This window comes from Rousettus aegyptiacus, unplaced genomic scaffold (genome assembly GCF_014176215.1).
Source record: "Rousettus aegyptiacus isolate mRouAeg1 unplaced genomic scaffold, mRouAeg1.p scaffold_m13_p_13, whole genome shotgun sequence".
Lineage (NCBI taxonomy): Eukaryota > Metazoa > Chordata > Mammalia > Chiroptera > Pteropodidae > Rousettus > Rousettus aegyptiacus.
The window spans coordinates 58928534-58956512 of record NW_023416288.1 but is presented as its reverse complement, the minus strand read 5'-3'; the positions used below and the strand labels follow the sequence as shown (position 1 = coordinate 58956512).

At 39.2% G+C, this 27979-nt stretch overlaps 1 protein-coding gene and 1 long non-coding RNA gene across 7 annotated transcripts in view; one reads left to right on the top strand and one right to left on the bottom strand.

The window, feature by feature from the left end:
* Nucleotides 1-2103, top strand: part of LOC107512837 — a 36450-nt gene extending 34347 nt beyond the window's left edge. For all 6 annotated transcript variants that reach the window (XR_004954099.1, XR_004954096.1, XR_004954097.1 and 3 more), the window contains one exon: nucleotides 12-2103. This is a non-coding gene — a long non-coding RNA (uncharacterized LOC107512837). The remainder of the gene's footprint in view (nucleotides 1-11) is intronic.
* The window catches only part of SLC35B4 (solute carrier family 35 member B4), a 36838-nt gene extending 9426 nt beyond the window's left edge, over nucleotides 1-27412 (bottom strand). Inside the window, exons 1-8 of the mRNA XM_016148764.2 lie at nucleotides 27144-27412; nucleotides 22305-22418; nucleotides 8097-8199; nucleotides 6937-6986; nucleotides 3666-3747; nucleotides 3421-3481; nucleotides 1801-1910; nucleotides 392-467 (exon numbers count right to left, since the gene is read on the bottom strand). Of these exons, the coding sequence (XP_016004250.1) occupies nucleotides 392-467; nucleotides 1801-1910; nucleotides 3421-3481; nucleotides 3666-3747; nucleotides 6937-6986; nucleotides 8097-8199; nucleotides 22305-22418; nucleotides 27144-27220 (673 nt within the window). The 5' untranslated portion in view covers nucleotides 27221-27412. The remainder of the gene's footprint in view (nucleotides 1-391; nucleotides 468-1800; nucleotides 1911-3420; nucleotides 3482-3665; nucleotides 3748-6936; nucleotides 6987-8096; nucleotides 8200-22304; nucleotides 22419-27143) is intronic.
* Nucleotides 27413-27979: the final 567 nt, after the last annotated feature.

The following is a 27979-nucleotide window of genomic DNA, read 5'->3' as shown; positions in this document are numbered from 1 at the left end:
CTGTTCCCCAGGGCTGGGCCCCAAACGGACCTGCCTCCGGCACGATGAACCAGCACAAACTGCTGATCCGCTGCCCACCCTCCCTCGTGGCTCTAATGGCTACAGTTTGTGCGTCCTGCAGACAAGCCTTCCACATCCAAACGCACACATGCCAAAGCAAAACAGAAAATCTGAAGATAGCACTTCATCTGCAAAGAGCTGAGAAGCGCCTGTAAAAAAGCTTTTGCTATTGCAACCACTGATCAACAGCGTCGATCACGGAACTGTGATGGTTTCAAGTGGAACAGATGATTTTGGATTAAAAAAAAAAAGCAATGGGCAAGTCAAGAGTAAGACTGAAACTCTGCCTCAGAAACTGTCAGGTCATTGTACTGGATCACGCCAGACTCACCAGACTTATTGAAGAGAACTGCATGGTCATAAATATCCGAAGCTAAGAAGATGAATCCAGGAAGTGGAAGGGCGTGCTATGGGAAGAAATATTCCACATAAACGTAAATGCAAAAACACTGAGTCATTGTAAAGCTGCTCTCATTATTCTAAGTTTTACAAGTTGTTGGACAAACACTACCATGAAAAAGCAAGTTAGACTTAAGTTCAATGTATCCAGTGCCTCTAAACTACTTGACACTCTATGTCATGATAACGCCAAAATCACAGTTCTTCTCCTTAAGTGTAATGGTCACCACACAAAACAAAACAAAAAAAATGGAGCCAGCATCCTTTCCTCAACAAAAGGGAATGAGAAAATTAAATACACAGTCATTCTACCCAAAAGATTTGTTACGTTTTCCTGTTTTAGAGAATGGCTAAGCAAATACAATGGATTTAAAAATATAAAGAATGCGAAGGCAGATTTTAAGGAGTTTAGACAACTAGCGGGAAGAGAGAATGGAGGGCAGGGAGAAAGAAATGAAGATAAGAATAAAAAGAGGTGGAAGAGGGAAACGGCAGGTTAGCACGGATCACTGTGCTTGACGACGACCCGCCACCACCACGATAGTACGGAATCACAGGTAATGCTTACTGAGCAGGCACTGTGCGCCACGTACTGTTCTGAAGGTCAGATGTGACCCCAACAGAACGCTCCTTTCTTATTTAAAGTCCAAAACACACACACTATTTCCAATTAAATCTCGAACAGCTTGTCTGCAGCAACTTGGCAGTGAAGATACCCCTAAGGTTACTACTGAACCAGAGGCCATCACGTCACCCTGACCGTGAGGGGCTGTGCTCTGGGCATCACCTCAACCAGAAAGAGGGAGGAGGAAGTGTCTCTAGAGCGGTTTAAAATGAAGATGCTGAAGACAGTATAACCAGCTATTTAAACTCTCCATCACATGGACGAAGCCCATCTGAGGGACTCATCCTCTCGCCCGTCCGCCCCAACGCTCTCCAACGCCTGCCTGCTCATACTCCCCTGAGCATGCTGGTTTGGTTGTTTTTTTTTTTTTTTTTTTGTAACTTATTTTCCTTTTCCAGGCTTCCATATTGGTTTCAACCTGATTTCACCTGCAGGGACACTGGAGGTGAGGTTCTTTGTCCCTACAGTAATTCCTGGTTAGCAGACACGTTCTGTTCACACTGACTGATCGTGATCGTCCCGCGTAGAGGACGGAGGCTCTGAATGCACACCAACCGCCTATGAAAGCACTTCGGTCTGTGGGACCCGAAGCAGATGACCAATAACAGACTGATCCTTCACCTACGTCAGAAGGATGGCCTATGACATTTGATCCCATATTACAACAACAATAACTCAGTAATACTTATCCTCCCCAGGTTCAATAAATTACTTACATTATAAAACAAAGCCTCCTTGGAGTGTTTCCCAAATTGTTTGTAAAGAGTCTCCTGGAAAATACCCATCCTTGCGGACATCAGAAGAGCAAACGTTAGTGCTCCAATACCTAAAAAAAAAAAAAGATCATGTTACAAGATACCTATATTTGCTTATTTCCAGGTATCTTCCCCCCCCCCAGATGTATTCTTAAAGAACATTTACTGGTTGTTTACATATTCTACAAATATTACAAACTAATGTAATGTAAAACGTGTACAAAGTTTTAAAAAGGAATAAAAATCAACCACAATTTACCATTACAGTTTTCTACATTTCTCTAAATATATTTATGTATATTTTGTGCTAAGACAGGCTCTAATTTAAAATTTTGTACCTTGCATTCTTCACGATCTTTTTCCTGGATTTTTCTTCAGGTCATTCACGAAAGTTTTTCAAAAGTCTGATTTAATGGCTGCATATTTATCATCTGTATGTACTATACTTAAAAGTCTTACAATATAAGATTACTTCCAATTAAAACATCACTGAAAATCAATGTACACCCCTCTACATAAATCTTTTTTTAAATATTATTTCCCTAGAATAAACTCTTATAAGGATTACTAAGTCACAGGTTGTAGACATTTTAATAACTCAACATATAAATTATTTTCCAGAAAGGCTATGTCAATTGATACTGTAAACAGTTTATGTGAAAATCTTTGTCTTACTGCACCCTCAGCAGCAATGCAAATAATCACTTATGATCTTGCCTATATAATAGACCAGAAATAAAAAGGCACTGCATTTTGGTTTCAATTTGCATTTCTTTGATTATCAGACAAGTGAGGCTGAACAAAAAATTATTGGACATTAATTTTTCCCCAATGGTATGTTCAATTCTTTGCAAATTTTTCTTATTGGAGAGTATTTTTCTAATAGCTCATAAAGTTTATTCTTAACTTTCTATGTTAAGAACAGCAATCTAAGGGGGCAAAGTTTCAAAGCCAAGAAGTGAGGAGAATATAATTCTCTTTCACACGGTCGGTCTCAATCTGCTATTGCTGTCACTGAATGAACTTGGAGAATTTCACCTCCACATCACACAGTGCGAGGGCCAAGCTCTACCGCTGTCGTCTCATTAATTTCACGAAGAGATATTTGTTTTTTAAAAAATTCCCCAGCAAATTCTGCTGATCCACTGGGTTTGGGAACTATGCCATATGGAACGACTAACTTCTAAAGAAAACAAATCTAAGATTTAGAAATGGGTCCCTTGGAAATTCTTTTTAAAGAGTCAACTGCTGTCATGTGCCCTTCTGCAGAAGCCCTCCTGACCACACAGATCATGCGGAAGTGGACGGCACTCCAAGCGCTGATCCCAGAGAGCGTGCTAGGCAAGCAGGCCTGTACTTTTCTTTCTATACCAGTGTCAACCAAGAAAAATATGGATCCGTGTTACAGAACACATTACCATGAACCTGGGCATTTTCTTGAACACTAAAGTTCAGAGACACACGATCCCAGGTGCATAATTTGTTTAGCCAAAGCTTCTTGCCAAGAAACCAATCCCTGAGGGGAGAACTCAGCAAACAGATTGCAAAGGCAATTATCTTCATTGTAATTACTGTACTTGCCTAGTAACCACCATGCGAACGCCTGGAATCCATCATTCTCACTCAAGCTGGACTGGGAAGTCTAGGAAATAAGAAAAAAATCATTGGTATAGAGACCAGACTACATACAAGGGGCCCAGACTCAGGAGAAATATTTATTAGCCACTCTTTCAGAGATCTGAATCCTTGTATTACATAAGCATTCAAATTATTTTATCATTAATAAGTAGTAAATAAATATAAATGATTTGTGAACTGATTCTTACCACCTGCTTTGCTGACATGAAAGTGCAAATAAATATCCCCACGGACACCAGGGCGATGGAAGTGTATTTGAATATACTGTATCTGCAAAAATAAGAACAAGAACACCTTAGGAAAGCAGAGGTACCAGTCTCCCCGCGATGTTCAAGCGGGATGGTGCATGACAATACATACGGGTCACCAACATACAACTGAAGGTCACTTCCCAGCAGAGCCCATGTAAGTCTGTGTGTGAACGGTTGCTATATGACACCCTTTTTCTTGGTTTAAAGTCCTTTAAAACACTTTCTGATAGTTGATGGACCAAAACTCGTTTCATCAGGAAAAAAAAAAACCAGACATTTCATTCCATCCTGCTCTCAAAAGCCCAAATGGAAGCCTTGCTTGGATCTGGCATCTGCTGCTTTTCCCGTTTTGGAGGACCCAAACCTCGGTGTGAAGACACACACCATGCGAGCAGGGGAAGGGAGTATCTGGCACAAGCGGCAGGACTCACTCCTCGGAAAATAATTCAGTCGTTCACTTTCAGGGGGGTCTGTTTTCCTCAAAGCCTCCGAATGACAAATGTTGTTTTTAAATGCTGGCATAGTTGAAGAAAGGGAGGAATGTTAACAAATAGGGCCGTTGGCAATGATAACAGGCGTTTCACATTCACTAAAACAGTATCATTAACGTCCCTCTCAGGCTCTTGGCATAAAGCAAAAGGCCTCAGGCAAGAATGGAAAGAAATTAAACTCACAACAGGATGAACCACTCAAGGTTTCCGCTCCAGTACTCTCTCTAGTTCTGGTCACTGCGTCTCATAAAAGGCCGACGGAATGGGCTGAGAAGCAGAGCGAGGGGCTGTGAGCACCGCGCTAGGGAAGAGGGGCGGGGCGGGGAGCAGGCACTGCTGGAGGCAGCTATGCAAATAAGGGAACTCTGCAGTCCGGGAAGATCAGAACAGAGAGGTTTATAACTCAGGCCTAAAAAATAATGAATGGCACGGGTAAAATAAATATAGATTCGGTTGTCGAATCCTGGGACGACGAACACACTATGCATTTGAGGGGCTTCTACCCGGGATAAATAAAAGGAGATAACTATTAAAAAATAAAAACGCTTTGAAATGTCAGAGCTGCCATGCTGAAGGAACTTTCTTGCACTCTTTTGCCTCAAACCTTTGGAATGTTAAAACAGGGCAAAATAACCTTTCGATTGGGCCTAAAGCCACACTGTGCCTCAAAGAACTGTCTGCAAAGATAACAAGAAAGCAGATATTACAAATACCAGAGAACTACTGGCCTGATCATTAAAAATGGTTTGGAATTAGCATCACTATGTTTGCTTTCTGCACCAAGAGAAATGCCTTCCTTCTATTGTTGTAATTATTCTTCCCTTTCTCAAAAATACCGTTTGCCTAATCAGAACACTATTTGGGTTTCTGCCCAAATCAGTGTTTTCCAAATAGTTTTTTTTTTTTTTTTTTTTTTTTTATCTCATAATGCTTGCTACTGCCCACTTTGGCCTTTTACTTTTAGGTAAACATAAGTTAGTTACTAATTCATGGTATTAGACAGTTAACATAGGCAAACCCCTGCTCTCTGGCTAATACACTCAAAGTCAAAAAGGCCAAGAAAGTTAGATTCAAGATGACAAGGCCAAAACAAGTTCTTAAGTGTTTGAGAAAGCCCCCTGACCTTCTGAGACAGTATCAGGAGGATACATCTCTTATATAATATGTGCTTTTGTATCCCTGTCATGTTGCGGAGATGGTTTGGAAGAAGAGTCGGAGTCTGGAAATGTGTAACTTACGTGGATAAAGGAGAGGAGGAATGGCAATGCTAGCACCCCCACCCCTGTCTCCTTAGCTTTTTATTAAGTTTCACTACAATGCTGGCTTTGTAATTTATTAAGAGTTACTGTTAGGTTAGTAAATACAAGCTACAGCCAACTCCCAGACTCAGCCTCAAAGCCACCACTGTGTTCTCAGCTATTTTTTCTCAAGTATCTTTCTCTTATCCTCTAAAGTATCCTTTTCTAGTCCTTAGAGCAAGAAGTCTCATTACCGGTCAGGCGTGTGCGCCCGTCCTGCAATGTGTCCTTGTGTGCAAGTCCACACTTGCTTCTGATGTCCTCGTTGCTCCAAGCACCAGACATTCTGCTAGGAACATTCTGTGCCACAGGCGTCTCTTACATGTTATGAACCCAAACCAAAGGTTGGAAGGACCACAAGTGTGCCGGGGGTGACTTCTACACTACTAAGATACACAACGCTTACTTCAAACATAACAAACTGACCATTCATCTGTAGGTTTGCTTAAAGCAGAGGGACCTAGGAAAGAAATCAACTACAATGGCACTTATCTGGAGAATACAGAAGCCTCGGGGGGTAAAGAATTCATGATAAAAACCTTAGTCAGAGAAGATAATTGTTCTTTTTGACACAACCCTTATTACTTCAAAACTCTTAAGTCCCCACACCCTGAACGGACAGCTATTTTCCAAGCTGGTATAGAGAGTTCTAATACTTAGGCTGGATATTAAATACATTAAAAAGTTGGCATCGAATCACACAATTTTGGACTTTATAGTAAGGGTGACCTTTCCGAGGAATGTTCCAGACTATTTGTGCTGTCTTTCCTCAATGCACCTTCTTCTTGGGAGTGAGAGGTGGGGCTAAGAATGACGGTGGGATCCAAATACTTTTAAAAAGCACCCCCAGAGTAAGCCCCTGGTGACAGCCGCAGAGAACAATCCTGAAACTTTTCGTTCTATCTTCTTGGCCATCTGGGCCTTTGTTAGGAAAATTCCTAACAAAGGAATTCTAATAGGCATGATTATTCCTTAGTTCGTGACTTTGTACTGATAAATGCTTTCTATAACAGCATCGTCCCACAGAACTGTGAAGCTGGAAATGTTCCAAATCTGGATTCTCTAAGAGAGTCACCACTAGCCGCGTGTGCCTACTGAGCCCTTAAATGTGGCTAGTGGTGATCCTAAGGGACGGTGAAGTTCTAGATCAACTGGCTTCATAGGCTGGAATGGTTCTAAGGATTCAATGATGACACGAGCTAATTCTGCACAGAAAATGCTGCTCAAAAGCCACAGGTGGGATCTCTTCCCTGGTCAACTGCCCCAGGAATGACATCGTTGTCACAGGGGACTAAAAAACAAAGTAGGTGGCTAAGAGCAAACTGTCTGCACTGTGAGAAAAGGAACCCAGATGATCAGTTTATAGACGGGGCTCAGGGTATGCTTCCTATACATCAGTGACAAAAGTGTACTGCTTACCTTTTCTTCAAAATGATAATTCCTAGAACCATGTTGGCAATTAGAGAACCCTATAGAAGGAGACAAGAGAACGTTTTAGTGCACGAAAGACAGTAACATAATTCAAGATAAATATGAACACGGATGGGGTAAAAACAGCTGGAAAGAAGGAAGTCGGGATAAATAAATAATAAAGTTCAGGTGTTCTTATGGCAAAAAGTATAAACCGCAAAAATCTGTCTTGTAAAATAATAAAACCTTTAAAGAGGACAATGAAAATAAAAATGATCAATTCTCAATAGCTGAAGCTAAGGTTGACAAGAATAAATTATATCATAGACTTATTTCTGTCCAATTTTCCTTCTACTTATAAGATCTTTTAACAAGCTGCTTCTCACATTTAGTTTTAATGAAAGAAGTCGTGCAGGGATCTCCTCTCCGAAAGGGAGTCGATTGATCATCAAGAGCTTGGTGCTTTCAAGGTCATCTTAGTAATTAGTTGCCTTGGGAAAGTCTTTTTAGGAATAGTACATTTGATCTCAGACCACACAGAAATGTTATAATTTCAATCATTATCCATTTTGTATTATTCTGCAATGCTATCTACATACTTTCTGAAGTCTTTCTCATTCGAGCTGAACTGTTTAGTTTGTATGTAAATAACATACAAACTATGTTATATGAGGCAAAGAAGAAAATGTCTACTACTTTGAGAGAAACCCCACCTCATCTAGAAATTTCCTTTAATTATTATCTCAAGTCTCTGTTTAAAAAAAAAAAAAAAAAACAGAAAAGGGTCTGTTTCATGTATTACAAGTAGATGTAAGTTTATGAGAGAAAAAAGTGATGAAAAATAAGTTAAATAACATATGTAACAAGTTTGAATATAAGATCACCCAGATGCAGGAAATTAAAGGTAAAATCTGTTTCCCAGAAAAATTTTATCTTTGCTTTTATTAATCACCCATAGACCTCAGATAAATAAACCGTCCGCTTTCACATTCTTCTCTTTTTTGCCTCATTTCTCAGATGAAAGCCAGCCTCGGCTCGCTCGTCATGAGACCTGTTCTTACACCCTAAATAGCACTTATCACAAGGCCTTCCTACTTTGGCACGTGTCTAGTCTACCCGGTTGGCTGTGCTTTTCAGAGGACATACTCATGTGAGCCAGCGGCACTTACAGATCTGAATATCATATGCAGGGGCATGGCGATGTTGAGGTTCAGGGCGTAGTTGTTCACCACGCTGACGGTGAAGAACATGGTGACCATTATGGCATAGTACCTGAAATACAGAGGTAACAGCTTATCATCACGCAGAACCTGCTACTTCAAGATCAAGCATAGAAGGAAATACGTGTTTTAGTTAAAAAATTAATTTGCTGAGTTCCTCCATATTAAGACTGCATCACTATTATAATGTGAAGCCGAATACTAAGTACCTATAAAAAGACTTCACAAAGCCCGGCTAACAAGAAAACTTGAATTATAGAATGTGTTTCAAGAAATACTATTTTAATGTCTCAATTATATAAAGACATTGAAAACTAGGCTTCAAAAAAATGTTACCTAATAAACTCGATAGGTTTTTTTAAAAAAGTGAATGGAGAGAGGAATGGCCGCATCCTGGAGAAGTGGGAAGATCCATTGTTTCACCCCTTAAATTTACAAGTCGGACAATCAGAACAAAGGAGTTCCTGCTCAACACAAAAACACACATGAAAGAGCCACCCATCAGGATATCTGAAGGTGGGAAAATTGGAAAAAGCAAGGGGGCAGGATGGGAGGAAGGCCAGGGGCGGTGGCTGCAGACTCAGCTGGACGCCCACCCAGGCTCCAGTGAGCACAGAGTGGTGAGGTCAGGCGGCGGCCCTCACACTAGGACCTGCAGTGTAAGAGGGGCCGAAGGAGTGTCCTGCCAGGAAAAGGCATCTCCCTTCCCCACCCCACCAAGGCAGAGCTGGGTAGAGGTGGCTGGAAAGCTTTAAACAATATAGCGAAGTCATCAGCCATTACTGTAAGGGGAGCGGGCGAAACAGTGAGATCGTAAACCTGCCTCCTCTGCCCCAGGTGCCCTGGCAGAGCCCAGTAAGGCCAAAACACACTGGAAAAAAGGAAGTAGCGATTGGAGCTCACAAAACCATTTTTCCACCACTCATCGCATTCCCCACCATAGTAACAATGGTGCTCCATAACCAAGGCGAGCCAGTCACAGAGGGGACATTCACCGCCCCAGTGGCCACATGGCATTTTCCTTAATGTAAAGTGATGCCACTCCATCATGATCCCAGGGGCATAAATAATGCAGGTTAAGAGAAAAAACTTGTGCTAAAATACCATCTACATGAAAACAAAAAGTACCCTGCCTATTAACCTGGTGAATTGTTGAGAGCAAAATAGTATCAAACCAAAAGATCACTACCTCAAATGCACAAACAATCCATCAAATACCATAAACAACCAAGGTAACTTGGGAACACAGGAAGAAAATGAAATCTCCAGAAACCAAACTCAAAGTCATGGAAAACTATGATTTAAATAACAGAGAATTCAAGGCTGCAGTTATGAAGAAATTCGACGATGTACAAGAAAACTCAGGAATAAAAAAATTAATGAACGAAAGGAGTACTTTACCAAAGAAACTGAAACTATAAAAAGGAAACAAATTCTGGAGCTAACGAACTCAATAAATGAGATGAAGACTACATTGGAGAGCACTGGAAACAAAGCAGACCAGATGGAAGAAAGAATTTGTGAACTTGAAAATAAAAACCTAGAAATGACCCAATAGGAAGAAGAGAGAGAACTAAGAGAAGAAAAAAATAGGGAAAGGGGAAGAAGTGGAAAAGGAAGGGGTAAAAAGAGAAAGAAAGAACTCTATGAAATCTGACTACATTAGAAAAGAAAACTTAGGATAATCGATACACCAGAAAATGAGAGGGAGAAGGGAAAAGAGAATCTACTTAAAGAAATAACTGATAAGAAATTCCCAAGTCTATGGACAGAACTGGACTTAAAAATACAGGAAGCTGGCAGAACCCTTAATTATATCAATGCAAAAAAGAACTTCCCCAAAGTACATTTTATTCAAACTGTCGAAAATTAATGACAAAGAATTCTCATGGCAGCACGGAACAAAAAGACTGTAACCCACAAAGGAAATCCCATTCGTTTATCTTCATCATCAAATCTTTCAACAGAAACATTACAGGATAGGAAAGAGTAAAAGGAAATATTCAAAGTGGTGAAAGACAAGAACCATCAGCCAAGGATAATATATACAACAAAGTTATGTTTTAGACATGAAGGAGAAATAAAGGCTTTTCTAGATTTAAAAAAAAAAAAAAAGCTGAGAGAATTTACCACGACAAGAAATGTTGAAAGGATTTCTACTGCGAACAAAACACGGAAATATATAAAACTTTGAGTTAGTTGATTAACGGACTGACAAAAGCAGGAAACTGCAAATCTACTTCGGAACAGGTTATTAACACCTAACCATAACGTGAGCGTTAAAGGGGGAAGACGCTAAAAATGATCATCGCTACTGCGTTTTGGTAACAAACGCACAACATAAAGAGGGGCACGATGTGCGAGGAAAACACAAAAGGGGGGGGGAGGCCTGAACCCAGGCGATTGAAGATGGAGCCATCGGAAGGAAAAGGGCTATTGTGTGAGTGAGACATTTTACACAATGGGAACCACACAACAGAAACCCAGAGTTGAGGCATAAAGCAAACGAGCCAAAACCAAAATTAAAAAAAAAAAGAAAGAAAGAAAGTCATAGAAAACGGCCACGTTAAAATAGCAGGTGGAATCACAAGGGAAAAGAAACAATGACGATACAGAGCAAGGAGAAAACAAAAGCTCAATGACTATACAGTTACTCCTCATACATCAATCATCGCCCTAGGAATAAACGGACTAAACTCACCAATCAAAAAGCACAGAGTAGTGGGATGGCCTGAAAAATAAGACCCAGCGTACGGTGCCTGAGGGAGACTCATCTCAACTACAAAGACAAGCACAGGCTCAAAGTGAAGAGGTAGATGATTCTTTAAACAAATGGCATCCAGAGAAAAGCAGGTATAGCAGTATTTGTATCAGGCAAAACAGATTTCAAGATAGGAAAAGGTAACAAGAAACAAAAATGGATATTTTATAATGATAACGGTGGCAATTCGTCAAAAAGACATAACACTTGTTCATGTATGTGTACTCAATCTGGGAGCACCAAATATATAAAGCAATTACTAACAGACCTAAAGGGGGAAACTGAAAAAAAAAATACAATTATAGTAGGGGACCTGAATATTCCACAGACAGCGATGAGTAGATCATCCAGATGAAAAGTCAATAGAAAATATCGGCCTTAAATGACACATTACATCGAATGAGCTTAATTGATATTTATAGAACTTTCCATCCCAAAACGACAGAATACACATTCTTTTCAAGTGCACATAAAACATTCTCAAGGACAGACCATACGTTGGAGCACAAAACTAGTTCCCATAAATTTAAGACTGCAGTCATATTGAGCATATTTTCTGACCACGTGGTATGAAATGAAATTAACAAGAACTCTGGAAAAAACACAAATATGTGGAGATTAATCAACATCTTACTGAACAACCCTTGGGTTAAAGAAGAAATAAAAGATCAAAAGATACAGAGACAAATACAAATGAAAATACAGCATCCCAAAAGTGGTAAGGAGGAAGTTTACAGCCTTCATTACAGGCCCACCTCAATAAACAAGAGAAACCTCAAACAATCTAACATTACACCTTAAAGAATTAGAAGTGAAAGTAGTCCGAGATGGCGGTGACACAGGACACTGAAATCGCCACCTTCCATGAGCAAACTCAAATATACACGTACATAGAGAGCAATTACTCTTGTGAGACAACTGAGGGCTGAGTGAGCAGCTTCTAAACAGGCAAGAGAAAGAGACTGAATAGAGAAGGCTGGGAAAGCCACAGGAGCCCTCGGGGAGCTGCGGGGAACTCCACGGGCTGGCGGAGCTCTGCCCCACCTGCAAGATCAGAGCAGCATTCCCAGCTACGCACGCTGCCCAGAGCGTTTTGCCTCCAAGCAAAGGAAGCAACCAGGAATAACAGGGTGTCACCACATGAACCTGGCCTCCCTGCTGGGGGCTGCTCCAGCCCAGCAAACCTGCATCTCAGGCACCAGAAGTACCTGCTGGGCTTCCCAAAACTACTTGGCACATAAAGCCTACGCAGAGGCTGCTTCTACATAAGACCATGTGCTATACAACGAGACAGAGCTGTAGAGCTCTCGGTGACTGTGGGAATTATCCGTGGCTGGGGGTGCCTATGAGCGCCATTGTTTACGCCCCCCTTTACTTCCATAGGATGAGTGGGGGCTCTATCCAGCTGCTCTGGCCTATCTGAAAGGTTGCTATAGTGTGTACCTGGATATACCGTCCAAGCCCATTTCAGCCATGAACAAAGGAAGCAAGCAGGGTCGAGAGGGCATTACTACACGCTCTGGCGCAGTGGGCCAGTGCCCCAAATGCCTTAGGCACCAGCTTCGCTCCTACAGGCCCACCAAAACCGCCTGGCACACACGGCCTCCACAGAGGTCCCTTCTAATAAGGCTGCCTTTTCAAGACTTGGAGAGACAGTCATTTTGTCTAATTTATAAAAACAAATGCAGAAAGTCAAATAAAATGAAAAGATGGAAGAACAATTCTCAAATGAAGGAACAAGAAAAATCTCCAGGGAGGGGGAAAAAAAAAACCTAAGGAAATGGAGCTAAGTAATCTGCATAATAAAGAAGCGAAAGAAAGTCAGAAGGATGCTCACCACACTTGAGAGTGGAATAGAGGAACTTAGGGAGAAAGCGTAATAAAGAATCAAGCAAACCTGAAGAATAACTGAAATGAAAAATACATTAGAAGGAATCAACGGCAGGTTAGATAATACAGAAGACTGAATCAGGGACCTGGAGACAGACTAGTGGAAATCAACCAATCAGAACTAAACAGAAAAAAAAAATTTTTTTAAATGAGGATAGTTTAAGGGACCTCTTGGATACCAAGAAGTATGCAAATATTCACATTATAGGAATCCCAGAAGAAGAAGAGAGAGAGAAAGGAACAGAACTTTCTTTTAAAAAATAATGACCTATCCTGACTGAGAAAGGAAACAGATATTTACATCCAGGAAGTTCGAGAGTTCCAAACTGGATGAACTCAAAGAGACCCACACCAAAATATACTATAATTAAAATGGCAAATATTAGAGACACAATCTAGAAGGAAGCAAGGGGAAAATAACAAATTGCATGCAAAGGAAATCCCATAACGACTATCGGCTTATTGCTCAGCAGCAACTTTACAGGCCACAAGAGCGGCAGCACATTAAAGTCCTGAAAGAAAGGAACCTACGATGATTTACCCAGCAAGGTTATCGTTCAGAAATAAAGAGGAGATAGTTTCCCACACAAGCAAAACCTGAAGGACTTTATCACCATTAAACCAGTTTTAAAATAATAACAAAGAGCCTTCTGTAAGCAGAAAAGGATAAGCCCGATCCAGAAACAAAATATGAGAAAGGAAAACAATCCCACAGGTAAAGCCGTATATTAAATAAATACAGTGAAGAAGACATTTAAAAAGCTATTAAGGTCAAAAGGAAGAAGTATCAAACTCAAACTACAGTCAGTAGCCAGAATATACAAAACACAAAGCGCTAAAACATTATGTCAATAACATAAAGCATAGAGGGAGTAGTAAAAATGTAGTTCATACAGATTATATTCAAACCTAAATACCTGTCAACTTAAAATAGACTGCTCGAGGTAGAGGTATAGAATTTAGACAGATAGATATAAAGATAGATATAGATATAAATATACACACATACCCTCTCAAGGTAACCACAAACCAAAAGCACACAAAAGATATACAGAGAATTAAGAGGAAAAAAACACAAAACACTAATGAAAACCAGCAAACTACGAGCGAAGAGATCAAGAGAACTATAAAAAAATAAAAATAACAAAACGACAGTAAGTACATACATATCAACAATTACTTTTAATGTAAATGGATTTAGTGCCTCAAAAAAAAGACATAAGGTGGCTGAATGGATTAAAAAACATGACTTTTACATATGCTGCTTACAAGAGACTCCAAATTGAAGGACACATACAGACTGAAAGTGAAGGCATGGAAAAATATTCTGTGCAAACAGAAATTAAAAGGTCGGGAAAAAAAGATGGAGTAGCAATATCAAGACAAAAGACTTTAAAACAAAAAAATTGAAAACAAAGGATATTACCTAACTCTAAAGGGGTCAATTCAAGAAGAGGATAAAATAATCATAAATATCTATACAGTCAATATAGGAGTGCCTGCATATATAAAGCAATTATTAATAACATAAAGGGAGAAGTCCACAGTATTATAATAGTATAGGATTCTAATACTCCACTCACATTAATGGATAATCTGAAAAAATTTAATAAGGAAATAATGGCTTTAAATGTCACACTACACCAGATCAATTTGATAAACACTTTCAGAACATTTCATCTAAAAACTTTAGATTACACATATTTTTGAAGTGTACATGGAACATTCTCCAGAGCAGATCACATACTAGACCACAAAACAAGCCTCAATAAATTTGAGAAAACTGAAATCAAGTATCTTTTCCAACTATATGGCATGAAACTAGAGATCGACTACGGGAAGAAAAGTGTAAAACACACAGATACATAGAGACTGAACAACATGCTACTAACCAACCAATAAATGAAAGAGGAAATCAAACTTATAAAACACACGAAAATAAAAACAACTTTTCAAAATTTATGGGATGCAGCAAAAGCCGTTAGAAGAGGAAAGTTCATAGCTATACATGCCTACCTTGGGAATCAAGACACTACAAAAGAACAAACAAAACCCAAAGTAAACAGATGGAAGGAAACAGTTAAGATCAGAGCAGAAATAAACAAAATAGAAATTTTAAAAAGAGAAAAAAATCAATAAAACTAAGACTTGGTTCTTTGAAAAGATAAACAAAATTGCAAGTCTTTACCTAAACTCATCAAGAAAAAAATAGCCCAAATAAATAAAATCATAAATGAAAGAGAATTTACAAGTGACACAAAAGCAATAAAAAGAATCATTAAAGAATACTAGGAATAATTATATGCCAACAAATTTTACAATGTAGAAGAAATGGACAGATTTTCTATAAGTATATAATCTAAAACTGAACCAGTGAAACACAAAATCTAAACAGATCAATTACCAGCAATGAAATTGAAGCAATAATTTAAAAACTCCTAAAAAACAAAAGTTCAGGACCAGATGGCCTCACTGGTGAAATTTACTAAACATTCAAAGTAATAATACCTATCCTTCTTAAACTGTTTCAAAAAATGGAAGAGAGAAGTATACTTTCAAACTTACTCTGCAAAGCCTGCATTACCCTGATACCAAAACCAGGAAAAAACATTAAAAAAAAGAAAATTATAGGACTATATTCTTGGTGAACAAAAATGCAAAAATTCTCAACAAAATATTAGCAAACCAGATCTAACAATATATTTAAAAGATTATACACTGTGACCAAGTGGTATTCATCCCAGGGGTGCAAGGATAGTTCAACATCCATAAATCAATCAATGTGATACATCATATTGACAACATAAAAGATAAAAACCACATAATCATCTCGATAGATGCAGAAAAAGCATTTGACAAAATTCAACATCCTTTTATGATAAAAACTCCTAAAAAAGTGGGTTTAGAAGGAACATCGCTCAACATAACAGGCTGTATGTGACAAACCCGCAAGGTGGTAATATACTCAATGGTGAAAAGATGAAAGAAAGCTTTTCCTCTAAGATCAGGAACGAGACAAAGATGTCCACTTATCACTGCTTCTATTCAACATAGTATTGGAACTCCTACCTACAGCAACAAACAAGAAATAAAAGGCATCCAAATCAAAGAGGAAGAAGTAAAACTCGTTTGCAGATGACGTGATATTATATATAGAAAACCCGAGACTCCACCAAAAAAAAAAAAAATTAGAATGAATTCAGTAGTTTCAAGATGCAGAATATACAAAAATCAGTTGCATTTTCATACACCAGTAACAAATAATTAGGAGAAATTAAGAAAACAAGCCATTTACAACTGCATCAAAAGCATAAAATACCTAGGAATAAATTTAACCAAAGAAGTGGAAGATCTGTACTCTGAAAACTATAAGACACTGAAGGAAAAAAACTGAAGAGTAATAAATTCAAGAATATACCTTCCTCGTGGACTGGATTAATATTATTAAAGTGTTCTTACTATGTAAAGGAATATAACAGATTCAACGCAACCCATATTAAAATACTAATGGCATTCTTCTCAGAATTAGAACACCTAATCCTAAAGTTTATGTGGAACCACAAATGACCCCAAATAGCCAAAGAAATTTTGAGGAAAAACAAAGTGGGATGTATCACATTCCCTGATATCAAACTATACTACAGAGCTACAATACTCAAAACGGTATGTTACAGCCATAAAAACCAATACATAAATCAGTGGAACTAGAAATGAAAGCCCAGGAATAAATTTTTGCTTATACGACCAATTACAACAAAGGAGGCAAGGATATACAATGAGGTAAAGACAATCTCTTCAATTAGTGGTGCTGGGAAAACTAGACAGGTACATATTAAAATATATATTATATATATAAAGTTACCACTTTCTTACACCAGATACAAAAATAACTCAAAATGAATTAAAGACTTAAATATAAGACCTGAAACCATAAAACTCCTAGAAGAAAACACAGGTAGTAAATCTTTGACATTAATCTTAGCAATATCTTTTGGGCTATACCTCCTCGGCCAAGAGAAATAAGAAAAAATAAACAAGTGGGACTACATCAAACTAAAAAGTTTTTGCACACCATCAACAGAAAGAAAACCATCAACAAAAAAAGACAATCTACTTAATGAGTTAAGATATTTGCAAATGATGTATCCAATAAGGGGCTGATATCCAAAATATATAGGGAACTCATACAAAACACCACCAAAAAACAACAACAACAAAGCAATCCAATCAAAAAATGGACAGAGGGCCTAAAGAGATATTTCTCCCAAGCAGACATACAGATGGTCAACAGATATATGAAAAGATGCTCAACATCACTAATTATCAGGAAATGAACATTAAAACCACAACGAGATACCTACTACCTCACACCTGTCAGAATGGCTATCATCAGTAAATCAACATATAACAAGTGCTGGCGAAGATGTGGAGAAAAGGGATACCCCATATACTGTTGGTGAGACTGAATTAGTGCAAACAGAAGAAACTGTAAGGAGATTCTTCAATAAACTTAAAAATAGAACTGCCATATGATCCAGCAATTCCACTCCTATTTATCCACAGAAAACGAAATCACTTTTTCATAAAGATTATGCACCCCTATGTTCATTGTGGAATTACCAGTAACAGCCAAGTTATAGAAGCAGCCTAGATATCCATCAATGGATGAATGGATAAAAAAAGGTGTGGTGTAATATATCTAATGGTACATTATTGAACAATAAAAAGATAAAATCTTGCCATTTGCAATAACATGGAGGGCCTAGAGGGTATTACACTAAGTGAAATAAGTCAAAGAAAGACAAATACCAATGATTTCATATCTATGTGGAATCTAAAAAAAAAAAAAACAAAAAAAAACAAACTTATAGATGTACAGAACGAGCTGATGGTTGCCAAAGGGAAGGGAAGTAGTGGAGGTAGGAATATTTTAAGACTTTAATTTAAAACATAGCTACTGAACAACTACTGGGTCAAAGAAGAAATCAGAGATCAAAACATACATAGGGAAAAATGGAAATACGACATATCAAAATTTGGGAGAGGCAGCAAAAGTGGTTCTAATACGGAAGTTTAGAGAACTGTAGGCCTAACCCAAAATAAATAAAGTCAAAAAAATTTAGCTCAGCAAATAGAGGAAAAAACTTTCTTAAAAAAAATGAAATGAAGAAGTAAAAAAATAAAAACCAGAATGAAAATACATGAAATAGAGAAGACAATAGAAAAAAAAAAATGAAACAAAGAGCTGGTTCTTTGAAAAGTTAAGCAAAATTTACAAACCTCTGGCTAGACTAAGAAAAAAAAAGACTAGACTCAAATAAAATCAGAAATGAAAGTTAGAACAGAGACCATAGACATACAAAGACTTATACAAGAATGTTATGAAAGGTTACACAACATCGAATTCTAAAAATGGAAAATTTTTAAAAGCAGACAATTAGGAATATATAGCCTTCTTAGACTGAATCATGAAGAACTGGAAAACCTAAATAAACTGATCACTAGTAAGGAAATTAAAATAGTAGTTAAAAAACTCCCCAAAAAACAAAACTCCAGGACCAGATGGCTTCGGTATATTCTGCCAAATATTCAAAGATTTAACACCAATTCTTCTTAATCTCTTCCAAAAAACCAAAGGGGAGGGAATATTTCCCAACTCATTATGAGGCCAATATTACATTGATATCAAAACCAGGCAAAGACACAAAAAAAATGACAGACCAATATTTCTGATGAACACAGATGCAAAAATTCTAAACAAAATACTAGCAAATTAAATACAATACATCATGACCAAGTGGGGTTCATTCCAGGGATGCAAAGATGGTTTAGCATTCATGAATCAACCAATGTGATACACATTAACAAAATAAAAGATTAAAAATCATATGATCATATCGAGAAGCAGAAAAAGCATCTGACAACATAAAACATCCATTTATGGTTAAAATGCTCAATAAAATCGGTATACGAGTACCTCAACATAATAAATACCATCTATGACAAACCCTCAGCTGATATCATATTTAAGAGTGAAAAACTTTGTTTTTCTCCAAGGTCAGAAACAAGACAAGGATGCCCATTCTTACCACTGTTATCCAACATAGTACTATAAGTCCTAGCCAGAGCGATTATGGATGAAATGAAAGGCATCCAAAGTGAAGATGAAGAAGTGAAGCTGCCGCTTTTCGCAGATGACATGATTTTATAGATAGAAAACCCTAAAGACTCTACAAAAGATTATTAGAAACAATAAACAAATACAGTAAAGTTGCAAGTTAACAAAATCAATATACAAAAATCACTGCATTCTTATCTACTAACAACAAAATGTCAGAAAAAGAAACATAGAACACAATTCCATTTACGACTGCAACAAAAAGGATAAAATATCTGAGCATACACTTAACGAAAGAGGTGAAGGAACTGTACGCTGAGAACTATAAGACATTGTTGAAAGAAACTGAAGACGACTCAAAGGAATAGAAAGATATTCTGTGTTCATGGACTGGAAGAATGAACCTAGTTAAAATGGCCACATTGCCTAAAGCAACGTACAGGTTGAATGCGATCGCCATCCAAAGAACTGTATAATTTCAACCATATGTGGGATATAAAACAAACAAAAAAACAAATGAACAAGCAAGCGGAAAAACAAACTCATTAACACAGACAGCAGAATGGTGGGTACCGGAGGGGGAAAAGGGACAGAAAGAGCATGAAGAGAGGAAAGAGGACCGAATACACAGTGACGGAGAGTGGCTGGACTCCGGGTGGTGAACTCGCAATGCAGTATGACAGACGTCCTACTGGTCAGCTGCACCCCTGAAATCTATATAATGTTACTACCCAATGTTATCCTGATACATTTAACATAAAAAAGTGAATTGGTCATTTTTTATTACTGTATCAGTTCTTTGGATAATTTTCATATACCTCTGAAGAACCTGAAAATGGTTCATTCTCGCTACTACTTCCACTATACATTTGTTTATACTAATCTTCACTATTTCTGAAGAAAAGATTTGATAAGTCAAGAGTTTCTTTCAGCCTATTAATTGTTAATAATTATCCCACATTCTGAACCCATGGCCTCCAAATTAATGAGGACATCATTTAACTTGACTAAACATATTTAAAAGCAGGGCCCATGTTTTTAAGTTTATACTTCTTAAAAAAAAAAAAATCCAGTTACCTTAATACCTTAAGAAATATAAAGGGATACAAAGAAATGAACGATTATGAACAAATGAATTAAGTAACTTTATATCTGTATGTCTCCATTTTGAACTAGAAAATACTTAAGATGTCCTTCCTACATAGCAGGATAAACCATGTAAAATTATTTTTTTTTTTGTAAGTCGAAAAGGCTTTAGAACATCAGCAATTTCATTTGATTCGACCTAATATATTCGCTAGGAGAAAAAAATAATATTTGAAATAAATGGCTAAAGGAATGCAGGGTAAATGGCTAAAGAAACGCAGGGAAAAGGCAAATAAGTGGTTCCATATTCTTCAGGATATATTGACCTTTGTCCACAGATCCCCACTCTTTCCTCATCCTTGCACATCTGCAGAATGTGACAAGCACCAAGTCTCCAGTTATCTTTCCTAACAAGAGCCTATTTTGCATTGTTGGTTAGGTATGGAGCTACATGGCCTAACAGGCAGCCATCCCGGGGCTAGACTAACATAGTCTGGGAAGTCTGAGGAGCTGCCCAATGAATGCAGAGCACAGTATCACACACGTGCAGAACTGTTAGCTGTTTCACGGCATCTAAATAATATGGTACTTGGTGACTTCACAAGGTTTCTGGCCAAATTTTCTTAGCCCTGTCTTGAAAAGATGCCATTTAGAGATAAAGTGAGTTCATCAAGGTCTTGCAGGATGATTCATTCCAACTACATTCCACACTGCTGCCTACACAGCACTGCCTGGAAATCACTCGTGGGGATGAGTGACATGAGTGAGATTTTGATTACGGCTTCACAGACAGACAATAAAAAGCCAGCACACGTGACACACGTGAGAGGGTAGCTGTTAAGACAAAGATCACAGGAGCCTCAAGGGCAGGTCAGGAACTCTGGGCTTCCCTCTGATCCTAACGGTGACCCCCGAGTGCTTGCGAGAAAGGGTGCCATGATACAAAGGTAGGAAGTTGACATGGAGGGACGAGGTGACAGGCAGGTCAGCCAGCCAGCTAGGATGCTATTATAAAAGTTATGAAGAGAGAAAATATGTTCCTGAACTATGCTTATGGCGGCTAGAATGGGAAGAGACGTGGGAAGGAAGGAAAGGGTCAGAGGAATCAAAAAATGCTGCCACTCCTCCTGTGACGTAAATGCTGGTCTTGGGAACAAAAGGTTCTATGCAGATACTAAAGCCAATAAAAACAAACAAAAAAGTATTCAGACTATTTAGCATCGCATTGGGAAATTTTAAAATACAATATTAATTACAAAATTCAGCCAGATTTACTATAGCAAGCTATAGAACAATTCAGCGTCATTTAATACATCTACAATGTTGTATAACTATTACCTCTATTTCCAAAAGCTATTTGTTTTTAACTTTAAAAAATTTTTTCAATTACAGTTAACATGCAACATTCTATTAGTTTCAGGTGTACAACAGTGATTAGACATTTATATAACTTACAAAGGGATCCCCTGATAAGTCATAAGTACCCATCTGACACCATACATAGTTACTACACTATTACTGACTATATTCCCTATGCTGTATTTTACATCCCCAGGACTGTTTGTACACGTGACCATTCGTACGTCTTAATCCCACCCCTTTTTTCACCCATCCCCTCCACGCCATCCCGTCTGGCAACCATCAATTTGTTCTGTTTCTATGGGGACTAGTTTGAAGATATATGCACCTCTATGTTCACTGCAGCATTTACAATGGCCAAGACGTGGAAGCAACCCAAGTGTCCACTGACAGACAAATGGATAAGATGTGGTAGATATTTACAATGGAATATTCTCAGCCATAAGGAAATCTTGACATTTGCGACAACATGGATGGACCGAGAGGGTATTTCACCAAATAAGTCAGAGAGCGACGAAGAGCATGTGATTTCACTTTATGTGGATTCTACAAAACAAACTAATAAACAAAGCCGTTTGTTTGTTTTTTAAAAAGGAATAATGATACCACTCCAACCATATTTGATCACATAAGGATAGCATACATAACCATTTTAAAAATTGGTGGTTACACCAGACCTTTAACTGACCATACAATACTTAGACACACATTTATAGCCCTTTTTGTCTCCATTATAGTTATTTTAAGTGTTATGGCAGGAATTTCATTCTAAATACAGGCTCTCTGGAGTTTCACGACATATTAAATTCAGACAATTGTCATGCTACTCATATCTTTGATACAAATCTTATAAAAGGATATCTCACATTCCTTTTGTGTAAGTACGAGAAATGCTCTTAAACTTTACAAAACAAAGGCTAAAAGAGACTTCGGTGTGCCATACCTTATTGGGATAGCGGGCTGCTTCCGTCCCAAATCGGCTTCAAAGAGAAAGCCTTCCACAGCGATAAATAAAAATTGTGCAAATGTCACGATGTTCCCGCATCCTGGATGTTTCCTGTGTGACAACAAAATGAAAAATAAAGGCACAGGAAACTGAGATGAGGCCACTATGACTTGTTATAGTGATAGGTCAAAATAACTGGAGAGATTTCTATTGCTCACTGTCCTCTGTTTTCATATCCTGTGGGTCACATACATTTAACTGTGTACCTCTCAGCACCATTTCACTCTTCCGTAGTGTAACAGGCCGTAAGAATCACTGATACCCTCATTTCCTAGAACTATGCTACTTTCCTAGTAAACTGTGGGAAGTTGGTCATATGCTCTTACTGGGAACCTCGCTCTACCAAGAGGGCTTCAGGATCCCAGTCGGCTCGGGCAGCAAAGCCCAGAGAGAAATCTGCTCGGGCCTCTTGAGATGTTTGCATATCCTCCAGACCAGGAATCTGAGACTGCTGTCAATTGAAGAGGCGTACCCAGTGTTGGTGACAGGGACGTTTCCTTAGACAGCGCCTCCATGGGGGCGAAAACTGGATCCTGGGGTGGAAGGGAATCTTATTATTTTTATAAGTATGAAAAACATATATACTGCTGTATATAAGCTCATATGTGGTGTATCTGGGGTGGGGGGTGAGGTGATTGGAAAAAAAATGTCTAAGACGGGGCCTTTGGTCAGCAGGGGGGGGTTAAGAAGCAGCAATGAAAAGATGGAGGATACTGTTATAGGCCACTAGTCTCCACAGCCCTAAACACAAATATATTAGGCACTCGACAAATGTTCATGAAATTCAATCGAACTTCTGCAGTGATCGACGTCAGGAATAGGAATCTTCCACGGTGACTGCTGAGAACAAACTGACAAGGCAGAAAATTCCTTCTGACAGCCCTCTTGAGGTTCTCTGTGAAAATTACTTAAAAGGTTTGTGGTTTTGAGTGTATCCTCCATTAGGCTCTGCGCAATCAATGGAAGTACAAAGTGAGCAGTTGTCTTTGTTTTTCTGAAGCTTCCAGATTTCCCGTATTACTAATATTCCCATAGTACAAAACATGGCCTTTGTATTCTGTATTTTCATCTTAACCCAAAGCTACTGACTAGAGGGATTTAACTGTATTATGTTATTAAATATAATGGTATTTATTAAAAACAACTCCATTCTCCATTGGTGGTATCAATATTAAATAGCAGTGCCAAGTATACAAACTCTTAAATACCCCCATCCGGCATAACAAATAAACAATAAATAAATTCCAAGCATAAGCCATTCTTGTAGAGCTATGCTTACTGTCCGACGCAGAACGGCTGCTACTCTTTACGCTCTTCTGCCTGTGAAGGTGTCCCTGCAAACTACTGCTTTATATTCAATTCGGTGACTTCTTTTAGCATTTCTTATGTTCAAGGGACAGGGCTATGCGTTGCAGGAATCCATAAATAATCATGTAAGACATTTACCTCATTCAAGGAGCTAATTAAAACCATTAGCCTAAATATGAATGACAGGATGAGGATCTTTAGCTCTAGATAGTTCCTAGCACAGCCATTTTCAACTCTGGCCAGGCTGCTCATTAAAATCCATGTGGCTGGGGAGTTCTCGCTGGCTTGGTCTGTCTGGAGTAGGGCCCTGGCGCCTGTACTTTTGAAAGCTTCCCACTTGATTCTAACGTGCATACAGAGCTGAGAACTGACCACCAGTGTAGGTCTGAGGAAAGGCCGGGAGGGGTGTGTGGGTGTAAGACACGCAGCTCATTATTGTGTGCGACACAGGATTGAGAACCACTATGCTCCATAAAGGTTAAAAGTACAGGATGACAGGCAGGACCCAGCTCTGTCCCTTACCCTGTGACAGTGGAAGTTAATTACCTTATCTACATCTGGTTTTCTTATCTTTAAAACTAAAATGGGAATTGCATTACTGCCTATCTCAGTGGTTTATTATAGAGCAAATAAGCCAGTCTCTGAAAGCATTTGCCACGGTGTCTGGCACGGAAGGAAAAAGGCAAAGACTAGAACTCAAGGGCAACCAGTCTGAATGAAGCAACTTTGAAGAAAAATTGGGCAGACGATTTATGCCTTTTTGTACCTCTCCTTCTAGATTTAGGAAACTTTCCTATTTGATTCAGCATTAGGCACTTGATTGAAAAATAAAATGGGAAAAAGAAAATGTTTCGAATTGTTCTTATGTAAGACACACAACACCTTGCCTTGTTCGTGAGCTGATGCGTATCTTGCTTCCAAGAATGTAAGCTTCAGGAGGGAGATCAAGGCACTCATTGTTTGCATCTGTTCTTTACATTGCATTGTGCTTTATATTTTATTAGAGGTCCCAATTATAGGTATGAAAATCAGAAATTTGTTTTTCAATTTGGGAAAAATGGTTAAAAATGTTCACTTCTCCCTGTAAGTCACTTTAGCATTTCCATTTATGTTTAATGTTCTACTGGTCACTTATTAGGGCACCCAATGGTTCCAAGGAAGCCATAAAAAAAGCAGTTCCTTCCTGCTCTATAAAAATTTACGAGCTTTCCACTGTGACGTCCCAAGATAAAGTCACAAATTCTGAGAAAGCCAAAACTACGAAAAACTTTAAAGACCACCTGGTCCAAACAGCTCTTATTTTATTGATCTGTAACATGATAAGTCGTGAGTTGCCCAAGCAAATCAAGAAAAAAGCTGCTCTTCGGTCTGGTGTGCCATTCATTAAATTAATAACTGTACCTCTCACCACTTTATGAAAATCCGTTGCTGTATGCAAAAATCCAGACTTAGATAAAAAGATGAGTGATGAATTATTTACAAATTATCCAAACTGTTCTAAATAGAAGCTCTAACACCAGAAAACATTCTGTAAACAAACGCATTACACAAGGTATCTCTGTCCTGAAACAAAGTTGTTTAAAAGTAGGGGAAGGTGACTATGAGCAAGCTTCAGGCTTTGCACAAGAATCTCTTCAAAACCACGTGAGTGACATTTTTTTTGTTATGAAAAGACTCCGGAGACAAATTTAGCCAAGGGCTCAAAACTAGTAAAGAGGCCATTCAGTTGCTAGCATAACTGATGTCATATAGCCTTTGGTAAGATTTAACTTAATAGCATATTCAACACAAAGATTACACTATCATTCTCTGACCTTTATATTTCCAAGGCTGGTCTGATTTTATCACTTTCAATTTCCAAAGTAATCTTCCTTTGTAATGTACCAGCTTACAGCAGGATACATTATCCCTCGCCACCTACTCTCAAGAATGACAAATGACAAAGCTTCATCAACACTTTCTGCATAACAAAATTTCAAGCTCTGTAACTATAAAAATTAACCCCACACAGTTTAACTTTAAATAAACTGGTTGCATCAGCATGACTTAATCAATGGTATCAAGAAAATACATTTCTAGTAGGCACCACATGAGGAACTGGGGGTCCAAGACCTATAGGCTGCTCAAGTTCAAAATTAACAGGGAGGCTGAAAAAAGTATTGGACTATGAATTTAGATATCCTGGATTCCAGTTCTGGCTCTGCAAGTAGTAAAAGATTGTCTTACAAGTAATAAGAGATTATCTAACTTCTTAGTACCTGTTTCATTTTCAGTAAGACAGAGATGATAATTCTTGACCTATTTTGTATACAAGATTGTCCTGGTCAATGGAGAAAAAAATGTTGACTCAGAAACATGGACTAGATAGCACCACAGACTGTATTTTACAGCAAGAAAAAGGAAACTCAGAAAGGCTAAATGAGTTAAAAGGTCATACAGCCAGCATATGACAGAGCCAGGACTGAAATTCATAATTTTGAGATGTTTAGTCTGGAGCCTTTTCCAGTCCACCTGTTGTCTTTTCTGTAATGGTTTCTACCCACTGAACTCTGCACATTGTTACTCAACATTATTTACGTGCCACCTCAATAAAGCCAAGCTAGTCTCCCTTTGGTAAAGTATCCTAGCCATTCTTTTTTTGAGGCAACGTTAGTTTATAACATTATATAATTCAGGTGTGCAACATGAGAATCTGACATCAGTGTGTAATAATACGTCGTGCTCCCCACCTGAAGTCTATAGCTTCCATTCGCCATCCCTTGATCTGTTTCGCCCTCCCCATCCCTCATTCTTAATTTATATGATTACACCTCAAAACACATGCTTCCCAATTTAAAGACTAACATCTTAAAGCTGGAAGTTCTTTCAGGTCAATCAGACGGGCCTCATGCGTAAATACGAATCTGTTCTACTACATCACAGAATCGTGTTTGGAAAAAATACTCATAACCATCTTCAGGGGTAACAATAAAACAAATGTTCTGCGGGCCACTTTAACAAATGTTCTGAAACTTTCTTTTCAGCGTGTACAAACTCAGACTGCCTTATAAGTCAAAAAGCTTTGCTCAAATCAAAAGTATGGTATTATTAACAGGATAGAGAAGAGCGCTGGGGGAACCCTGGCTTCTGCCAAGAGCTCCCTGCCCACCTGGGACCAGTCACGTGAAAATCCTCGCGGCTCTCATCCTCCAGTGAGTGAAAAAGGGGCGAGGACAGCAACTCCCCGAGTGCTCCCCTCCGAGGTGTGCTGTGAAACCGTCAGGGAGGACGGAGGACCGTGCGCAGGATAAAGGAGTAGCCGACTCGGCAGGGTCCGGGACAGCCCAGAGGCGACCCCGGGTTCTGACCGTCCTACAGCCGACCCTGCGCGCCGCGGGTAGGGGCGCGGCCCCGGGGGCGGCGCACAGACACCTCCGGCTTTCTCAGTGCAGTCCCGGAACACCGGTGCGGTCTGCGGGGATCACTTACCTGGCCAGAAGCTCTAAAAAGATCACGTTACTGCAGCAGCCTGCGAAAACCAAGCCCACCGCGAAGAACGGGCGCATGGCCGGTGCGGGGAACGGGGAGCGAGCGCGCAGGAGAAGCGCCCGCCTATACCGCGACCCCAGGAAGCCGGGCTGCTTCCTCGGCCGCGGCACAGAACATCGCCACGGTCTTGAAGCGCAGCTCTTCCTTGGGGCCGCCGCGGTCTCCGGCAGAGGAGCTGTAGTTCGCAGTCAGACCCGGCCCCATTCATCTGACAGGGCGCCCAAGTCCGGGCCAGACTACATATCCCAGGACGCCGTGCGTCCTTACGTCAGCCTGGGTCGCGTGCCACCTCCGCTGCGTGGCTCCGCCAGAGAGGGGAGAAGGGCGGGGTACCCGTCATGCGTCGCGCGATAGAAGGTCGCGGGGCTTGCTGGGAAGTGAAGTTCTCACACTGCCTCAGCAAATCAAGAGCTGTGGCCGCTAGGCTACAGACCTGTGATTGATTATTGGAGGCATTCTGGCATCTGAAACAATTCTGCTGAATTGAGTGAAAGTAGCAATTCTTCTGAACTTAACTTTTCTACCTTTTGGAAAGAACGTTGGGTTCAGGAAGTCCTGGGACTGAACCTTGGCTCAACTACTAATCACCATTGCTGTCTCAAGCATCTTCTTTAAGCCTCAGTCTTATCATAGCTAAAGACAGGAACAGTAATAGCACTTTAGCAAGTTACAATCTGTGATCACCTGGAAATCTCGTTAAATATGTGTTCTGGTTCAGTACACCTGCAGTTTGCCCTGAGATTCTGCGTTTCTAACAGGTTCTCAGGGCTGCTGAA